Source organism: Boleophthalmus pectinirostris, unplaced genomic scaffold (assembly GCF_026225935.1).
Source record: "Boleophthalmus pectinirostris isolate CB_2022bp ecotype Guang Dong unplaced genomic scaffold, ASM2622593v1 HiC_scaffold_6, whole genome shotgun sequence".
NCBI classification, from domain to species: Eukaryota; Metazoa; Chordata; class Actinopteri; order Gobiiformes; family Gobiidae; genus Boleophthalmus; species Boleophthalmus pectinirostris.
The window spans coordinates 15,562,315-15,572,314 of NW_026571447.1; the positions used below are offsets into that span (position 1 = coordinate 15,562,315).

General features: G+C 37.9%; 1 protein-coding gene and 1 pseudogene across 1 annotated transcript; both read left to right on the plus strand.

Annotated features, from left to right (window-relative positions):
* LOC129411749 (meprin A subunit beta-like) overlaps positions 1–2,253 on the plus strand; it is a 2,321-nt pseudogene extending 68 nt beyond the window's left edge.
* A 2,151-nt stretch (positions 2,254–4,404) lies between these two features.
* On the plus strand, positions 4,405–9,686 carry LOC129411750 (meprin A subunit beta-like). The gene is given in 20 exon segments (XM_055163465.1): positions 4,405–4,450; positions 4,509–4,559; positions 4,638–4,676; positions 4,766–4,791; positions 5,031–5,112; positions 5,180–5,297; positions 5,358–5,536; positions 5,733–5,909; positions 5,912–5,947; positions 6,025–6,180; positions 6,333–6,563; positions 6,647–7,075; positions 7,148–7,315; positions 7,402–7,507; positions 7,587–7,802; positions 8,150–8,341; positions 8,388–8,487; positions 8,535–8,962; positions 9,344–9,434; positions 9,504–9,686. Coding segments are annotated over 20 exon segments (3,054 nt in total).
* Positions 9,687–10,000: the final 314 nt, after the last annotated feature.

Sequence of the window (10,000 nt, forward strand, 5' to 3'; positions counted from 1 at the left end):
TAATTATTACTCTGTACCAGTTAAACATAGCAAGAAGTTCAATTATTCCTGAAACTTCTCTTTGGAATTCTCCTGTTCCATATGTTTTGGAAATGGTCTAGGTAAGTTTGACCCTCGTTTATCTGTCTGAGCCGACATTGTTATGACAGATCTGAATGCAAAAGGAGTCATCCTGAAAGCGTTCGATCAGTTCAGACTGAAGTCATGCATCGACTTTAAACCGAGGAACAGTGAGGATTACTACATTACTGTGCAAAAACTTGATGGGTAAGTACTGGAGTTAGTTAAAAGACAAAACTTTATGCATTAACTTGACTTTCATTCCAGTTGTTGGTCATACATCGGTCGAAGCAGAATAAATGGACAGGAACTGTCTATTGGACAAAACTGTGACCAGATTGCTATTGTTGAACATGAGTTTTTCCATGCTCTGGGTTTTTACCACGAACAGTCCAGATATGACCGTGATAATTATGTCACTATTCATCTGGAAAATGTTCTTGAAGGTTACAGCATGACATTATATATATTGTATGTTATGTTATATGTTGTTGTGTGTTTTGAATTTAAGTGAGTTTTTTTTTTTCTTTACAGGTTTTGAGAATAATTTTAGAAAAGTTTCTGCAGACAGTAGCACCACCCATGGAACCACATATGATTATTGGTCTGTGATGCACTATGGTAAAAATGCATTTTCTAATGGAAATGGTTCCACAATTACTACCAACAACGTGGCATACCAAGACATAATTGGTCAGAGATATGAAGTGAGTGACACTGACATTAAAAAGCTAAACCTTCTCTACAAATGCAGTGAGTGCTAATTATTTGTATACTGTTACAATGGAGTCAAATGGTTTGATTAATAAATACAAGTTGTTTCACAGACTCCACCATCGCATTTCTAATGCACTGTAGTTTTTCTGATGGAACCATGTGTGAAATGACCAAATGCTCAAAAACATTAAATGGTTGGAAAATCGTGTCGCAAACAACTGGACAAGCTTCCTTTGACCACACAAGTCTAAACTCTACTATGCACAGTAAGAGACATTTCATTTTTTGTTTTATTTGTCCTCAAATCTGAAACCTAGAGATACACAGAATATAGATGGCACTCTACATCCCTAAGACAGCAAAAGATTTATCTTTAATAATAATTATTATATATATAATTATTATAATATATTAATGGAAGTGTATCAGACCAGCTCAACATCTGGTTCAGAGAGTTTCAAGATGAGCACGATGTCACAGGACAGCGCCATCTAGCTGCACAGATAACAGGTACTGCATTAAGCAATTTAAAAATATATATATTATTATTTATTTTTAGGAGGAGATTCCAATGAATGTCTGTATCTTTTTAGGTCAGTTAACATCGCACTGGCAGCTGCATCATGTTTCCATAAATGCAACAAAGTCCTTCCAGGTGGAGTTTGAAGTGAGAAAAGGAGCTGGAAATTCTACAGGTGGCATCTCAATTGATGACATCAATTTGTCAGAACTGGAGTGTCCACATGTTACACTGCACATAAATGATTTTGAACAAAGTTTAGGAAAGAGTCGTGTGTACTACACCCCATCTCAGCAATCTAAAGAAGGCTATGTGTACAGATTTGGAGCAATAGTCTATGAAAGTGGTTCAGAGGCAGTGTTTGTGCAGATGTTATCTGGCAACTTTGATAATCTGCTGGAATGGCCTGTCCCACGCAGACAGGTAGTTTTGCAATTTGTAGATCAACATCCCAACATCCAGTTACAGATGTCCAAGCAAGTCATTTTCACCAGTGGTAAGAGTTGATTCATTCATTGATTAATTAATTAATGAATATTAGTTAAAACTTTCAAATCCAAAAAGTATTGCCTTGATTTTCACTGTTGCAATTTCTGTGATTAGGGAACTCAAGTTGGGATAATCCTAGAAAAAACTGGGAATTACTTTGTGGATGAAAACAATCAAATTGTCTACTATGGTCCAAGAATTGGTTATGTGTACAAGAGGAACATAGTAAATTACAGAGACATCTTCAAGGGAAACAGTGCAGTTTTCACTTTCAGCTTCCAAGGCAAGTTTAACACATTTACTTTGTTTTTATTGAATCACTATACACTGTATTTTGTGTGTATGTGCGTGTGTGCATATGTTTAGATCTTACTCCTGTTGTCAATGGATCAACTCTTCCCCACTTCTCCTCGTGTGTTATGGTATTTTTGCACGCCCTCACTTTGCACGTTTTAAGTTACCTTTAGTTTTTTTTTTTATTTGTGTGTGTGTGTGTGGTTCACGGAGCCCAGTGGATACTCCGATCCCAGGTGGTTGCTGCTCACACCGGGTGCGGCCGCGTGTAGCCTACCCTATATATATATATATATATATATATATATATATATCTCTCAGTGCTGCATTCACATCGTCTAGGAGACGAGGAGGCCGAGGACTAGTGAGTGTGGGAACCACTGTCCAGGATGAAACATCCAAGCTCCTTGAGTACATCAAGGACAAGGCCCCGGCAGATGAGGTGCTCAGAGAATGTCTCAGACAGTGGGGTCCAGAGGAAGAGGTGCTGGAGGGACCATCATGGCAGGACAAACCCCTACATGGGGCATACCACCGGAACATAACTGAAGTGGCTGATATCAAGAAATCCTACCAATGGCTTGAGAGGGCTGGTCTGAAGGACAGCACAGAGGCACTGATCCTGGCTGCTCTGGAGCAGGCCCTGGGCACTCGAGCAATAGAGGCCCAGATCTACCACACCAGACAAGACCCACGGTGTAGACTGTGCAAAGAGGCTCCTGAGACAGTCCAGCACATAACTGCAGGGTGTAAGATGCTGGCAGGGAAAGCATACATGGAGCGACATAACCAAGTTGCGGGCATAGTGTACAGAAACATCTGTGCAGAGTACGGGCTGGAAACCCCAGGATCAAGGTGGGAAACACCTCCAAAGGTTGTGGAGAATGACCGAGCCAAGATCCTGTGGAACTTCCAGATACAGACTGACAGGATGGTGATGGCGAACCAACCAGACATAGTGGTGGTGGATAAGAAACAGAGCAGAGCCGTGGTGGTGGACATCGCAATACCAAGCGATGGTAATATCAGGAAAAAGGAACACGAGAAGCTAGAGAAATACCAGGGGCTCAAGGAAGAGCTGGAGAGAGCCTGGAAAGTAAAGGCATCAGTGGTGCCTGTGGTGATCGGAGCACTCGGGGCTGTAACCCCCCAAACTGGAAGAGTGGCTTCAACAGATACGGGGAAAAACAATGGACATCTCAGTCCAGAAAAGTGCAGTACTGGGAACAGCAAAGATACTGCGCAGAACTCTCAAGCTCCCAGGCCTCTGGTAGAGGACCCGAGCTGAATGAGGGTGAGAGAGACCTACCACCGTGGAAGGTGAGAAACACATTTTTTTTAATTTTTTATATATATATATATATATAGTATGTGCTGATTTGCATCGGTTTTTAGCTTGCATATACTTATACTTTTGTAAATAAATATTGTTAAATTCTTTAAAACGTTTCATTTCCTCATTTTAACCACCACTTGCAGTCCTTACCTGTGTTTTAAGTAGTCTGCTCCATTTGGGTTACACATGTACATGCACTTTCCCGGTTACTGCATTGTAAAGTTCAGTGTGAATGCATCCAAAAGACAAACACTTCTGAAATAATTTCCCGGGTGCCATCTAGTTGTGGCTGCCACCACATCTTCTTTCTTTCTATCTTCTTTAGGCTACTTCCTTAAACTTGAAACTCCACAGACCAAAAGACACGATTGCAACACTCTTCAGTACAAGCCCAGTCCCAGCTAAATCTTTCCTTTAGAACACTTCCTGCTCTGTGGTATGTTAAGATGCTCTGTACGTGAAGAATTTGTAATATGCAGTCCACAAGCCTTTCAGCTTTAATTTCACCCTATTCAGAATGGAAACAGTGCAATGTTATGTCTTGAACACTTCTGCCTCACTCATGGTCAAAATACACTGACCAAGAATGACTTCGGTCACCAGCTAGTCCGAAAGAACACTTTCCGCACCACAATGTATATATAGGGCCCACCTACTGGGAAACGCAGGAAATGCAGGAAAAATAAAACATTAACCAGGTTTATTGCTATAATTTATTCAAGTTCTGTGAGCCGGATTAAATGGTTTAAAGGCGTCTGGGCCGTAGTTCGTCCATCCCTGGACTAGATGATACAGACTGTCATAATTATTATGTTAAAGAAACAGGAAATGTATGGTAACGTTACTGCAAACCTTTTCCAGTAAACCTGATCTGCAAGGCACGTAAAGGCACATATGAGGAAATATGCACGAGGTTGAACAGTGCTCCAACTATAAAAGCCTCAGCAGCTTACTCAGGCATTTGTCCCATCCTTCATTTAATTTAAAGATGAAAGTCTGTGGGATTGTCCTGATGGCCTTGACTGTTGTGGCAGGTAATACTACAATACTGGTAAGTGTTTTTTTATTTTTTTTAATTCTGAACAATTTCAGTGATGGTAAATGCTGACAATCTTTTTAAACAGGAAATCCCAGAAATAACAAGTAAGAAATCTGATGAATTATATTGAGATTCCAAAATTTTGCATAAAATGTAAATAAATAACTGCTTGTTTGTTGTAGTTTTTGGTGATGAAAAGAGCATTTCAGAGATAAACAAGGGTAAATATTATTCTAATATTATTCTAAAAGAGTGATGTTAAAAAAGAAAGCTGTTTACTAATTAACATCCGATTTGTATCTCAAATAAGGTCTAATGGTGGATGACATCAGAACAGTAAGAAAAAAAAGAAAAAAAATAAATAAATATATATATATATATATATACACACACACACACACACATACACACACACACACACACATATATATATATATATATATATATATATATATATATATATATATATATATATATATATATATATATATATATATATATATATTATATATATTATATATATTATTATATATATATATATATATATAAGTTTTAATTATTATTATTTTTACCAGTTAAACATAGCAAGAAGTTCAATTATTCCAGAAACTTCACTTTGGAATTCTCCTGTTCCATATGTTTTGGGAAATGATCTAGGTCAGTTTGATCTTCTTCATCTATATTGTTTATCTTGATCATGTCTGAGCCGACATTGTTATGACAGATCTGAATGCAAAAGGAGTCATCCTGAAAGCCTTCGATCAGTTCAGACTGAAGTCATGCATCGACTTTAAACCGAGGAACAGTGAGGATTACTACATTACTGTGCAAAAACTTGATGGGTAAGTACTGGAGTTAGTTAAAAGACAAAATGTAATGCATTAACTTGACTTTCATTCCAGTTGTTGGTCATACATCGGTCGAAGCAGAATAAATGGACAGGAACTGTCTATTGGACAAAACTGTGACCAGATTGGTATAGTTGAACACGAGTTTTTCCATGCTCTGGGTTTTTACCACGAACAGTCCAGATATGACCGTGATAATTATGTCACTATTCATCTGGAAAACGTTATTGAAGGTTACAGCATGACATTTTTATATACAGCGCATATATATATATATATATATATATATATATATATATATATATATATATATATATATATACACACACATATACACACACACATATATATATATATACATATATATATATATATATATATTATATATATATATATTATTATTTTTATTTATTTTTTTTTTTTTTTCAGGTTTTGAGAATAATTTTGATAAAGTTTCTGCAGACAGTAGCACCACCCATGGCACTGCATATGATTATTGGTCTGTGATGCACTATGGTAAAAATGATTTTTCTAATGGAAATGGTTCCACAATTACTACAAACAACGTGGCATACCAAGACATAATCGGTCAGAGATATGAAGTGACACTGACATTAAAGAGCTAAACCTTCTCTATAAATGCAGTGAGTGCTAATTATTTGTATGTCGTTACAATGGAGAAGTCAAATGGTTTGATTAATAAATACAAGCCATTTCACAGACTCCACCATCGCATTTCTAATGCACTGTAGTTTTTCTGATGGAACCATGTGTGAAATGACCAAATGCTCAAAAACATTAAATGGTTGGAAAATCGTGTCGCAAACTGATGGACAACCTTCCTTTGACCACACAAGTCTAAACTCTACTATGCACAGTAAGACATATTTCATTTTTTGTTTTATTTGTCCTCAAATCTGAAAACTAGAGATACACAGAATATAGATGGCACTCTACATTCCTCAGAGAGCAATAGATTTATGTTTAACTTTATCATTATTTATTTACTGACAAATACACAAATTACAGGTGTAGGCCCAAGTTACTTTATGCATGTGAGCACTGCAACTGGACTGGAGGGAGACTCAGCCTGGCTGGAAACCAAGAGGATGACGCCTAAAAGGGAGTGCCATGTCCAGTGTCTGCAGTTCTACTACTTTCACAGTGGAAGTGTATCAGACCAGCTCAACATCTGGTTCAGAGAGTTTCAAGATGAGCATGATGTCACAGGACAGCGCCATCTAGCTGCACAGATAACAGGTACTGCATTAAGCAATATAAAAATATATATATTATTATTTATTTGTAGGAGGAAATACCAGTGAATTTCTATATCTTTTTAGGTCAGTTAACATCGCACTGGCAGCTGCATCATGTTTCCTTAAATGCAACAAAGTCCTTCCAGGTAGAGTTTGAAGTGAGAAAAGGAGCTGGAAATTCTACAGGTGGCATCTCAATTGATGACATCAATTTGTCAGAACTGGAGTGTCCACATGTTACGCTGCAGATAAATGATTTTGAACAAAGTTCAGGAAAGAGTCGTGTGTACTACACCCCATCTCAGCAATCTAAAGAAGGCTATGTGTACAGATTTGGAGCAATAGTCTATGAAAGTGGTTCAGAGGCAGTGTTTGTGCAGATGTTATCTGGCAACTTTGATAATCTGCTGGAATGGCCTGTCCCACGCAGACAGGTAGTTTTGCAATTTGTAGATCAACATCCCAACATCCAGTTACAGATGTCCAAGCAAGTCATTTTCACCAGTGGTAAGAGTTGATTCATTCATTGATTTCAAATCCAAAAAGTATTGCCTTGATTTTCACTGTTGCAATTTCTGTGATTAGGGAACTCAAATTGGGATAATCCTAGAAAAAACGGGAATTACTTTGTGGATGAAAACAATCAAACTGTCTACTCTGGTCCAATAATTGGTTATATGTACACAAGGAACACAGTAAATTACAGAGACATCTTTAAGGGAAACAGTGCAGTTTTCACTTTCAGCTTCCAAGGCAAGTTTAACACATATATTTTATTTTTAATTTTATTGTAATTTCATCAAATCACTATACACTGTAATTTAGGTTTGCTTTTTTAGATCTTACTCCTGTTGTCGATGGATCAACTCTTCCCTGTCCTGAGCTACAGATGATGACTCTTACAGCTCCTCAAATGGAACAAGACTTGGGCCCATGTTCTGCACAGTAGGTTAATTTATTTTGTGTTCATACAGTTGGGTAACTTTGTTTTTCATCATTTTTTATCGTTTATCATCTTTGGTAGAATCTCCACATCCACTCACGCAACTACTACATCGTCAAGTGTTGTAACTACACCTTCAAGTACTTCAACAAAACATATAGCTACATCTACACTATCAACTACTGCAACACCAGCAAGTACTAGAATAGTAACATCAAGTACTGCAACAATGGCGTCAAGTATGACAACACCACCCTCAAGTACTACAACAACCCCATCTAGTTCTACAACTACACTGTCAAGTACTAATACAACATTGTCAAGTACTTCAACAATACTCTCTAGTGCTTCAACAACACCATCAAGTGCTACAACAACACCGCCAAGTACTTCAACACCATCTTCAAGTACTACAATACCATTGAGTACTTCAACAACATTGTTAAGTACTTCAACAACAGCTTTGAGCACTTCAGCAACACCATTAAGTACTACAACAATGCTGTCAAGTACTACAACACCACCCTCAAGTACTAAAACAACACCATCTAATGCTACAACAACACCATCAAGTTCTTCAACAACACCATCTAGTACTACACAAGCAGCTTCTAGTGCTACAAATACACCATCAAATACTACAGCAACACTGTCAAGAACTACAACACGACCCTCAAGTACTACTACAACACCCTCAAGTACTACAACAACACTGTTGAGTACTACAACAACACTGCCAAGTACTTTAACAACTGCCTCAAGTACTTCAACAACACTGTCAAGTACTACAACACCGGCAAGTACTACAACATCAAGTACTGCAACAATGCTGTCAAGTACCACAACACCACCCTCAAATACTACAACAACACCACCACAAAGGACTTCAACAGAATTGTCAAGTACTAATACAACATTGTCAAGTACTTCAACAATACCCTCTAGTACTTCAACAACACCATTAAGTACTGGAACAACAAGGGCAAGTACATCAATAACAGTTTCAGGCACTTCAACACCGCCCTCAAGTACTACAACATCACTAAGTACTTCAACAAAATTGTCAAGTACTACAATACCATTGAGTATTTCAACAACATTGTCAAATACTTCAACAATAGCTTTGAGCACTTCAGCAACACCATCAAGTACTACAACAATGCTGTCAAGTACTACAAATACACCATCAAATACTACAGCAACACTGTCAAGAACTACAACACAACCCTCAAGTACTACTACAACACCCTCAAGTACTACAACAACACTGTTGAGTACTACAACAACACTGCCAAGTACTTTAACAACTGCCTCAAGTACTTCAACAACACTGTCAAGTACTACAACACCGGCAAGTACTACAACATCAAGTACTGCAACAATGCTGTCAAGTACCACAACACCACCCTCAAATACTACAACAACACCACCACAAAGGACTTCAACAGAATTGTCAAGTACTAATACAACATTGTCAAGTACTTCAACAATACCCTCTAATACAACAACACCATTAAGTACTGCAACAACAAGGGCAAGTATATCAATAACAGTTTCAGGCACCTCAACTCCGCCCTCAAGTACTACAACATCACTAAGTACTTCAACAAAATTGTCAAGTACTACAACAACACCATTAAATACATCAAAAATAGCTTCAAGTAGTTCAACAACACGCTTTGGAACTACAACCCTACTGTCAAGTACTTCAACAGCACCTTCTAGTATTTCAACAACAACTTCAAATACTTCAACAATAGCTTCTAGTACTATAACACCACCCACAAGTACTACAACAACACCCTCTAGTGTTACAACTACTCCTTCAAATATGACAGCAAACCTGTCGAGAACTACAACACCACCCTCAAGTACTACAACAACACCATCCAGTTCTACAACTACACTGTCAAGTACTACAACAACACCGTTAAGTACTACAACAACACTGCCAAGTACTTTAACAACTGCCTCAAGTACTTCAACAACACCCTCTAGTGCTACAACTACATTCTCAAGTACTACAACACCGACAAATACTTCAACAACAACACCAGGTACTTCAACAACACCCTTGAGAACTTCAACAACAACTCCAAGTACTATAACAACACCATCTGGTACTATAACACCATCAAGTACTACAACAACACCCTCAAGTACTTCCACAACAGCTTCTAGTACTTCAACAACACCATCAAGTATTACAACAACACCTTTAAGTACTACAACACCACCGTCACGTACAACAACAACGCTGTCAAGTACTATAACAACACCATCAAACACTACAACAGAACCATCTAGTGCTACAGCTATACTGTCAAATACTTCGACAACACCATTAAGTACTACAACAGTACGGTCAAATACTACAACAGCACCAGCAAGTACTTCAACAATACCCTCAAGAACTTCAACAACAACTCTAAGTACTTCAAAAACACCATCTAGTGCTACAACTACACTGTCAAGTACTAAAACAACACCCGAAA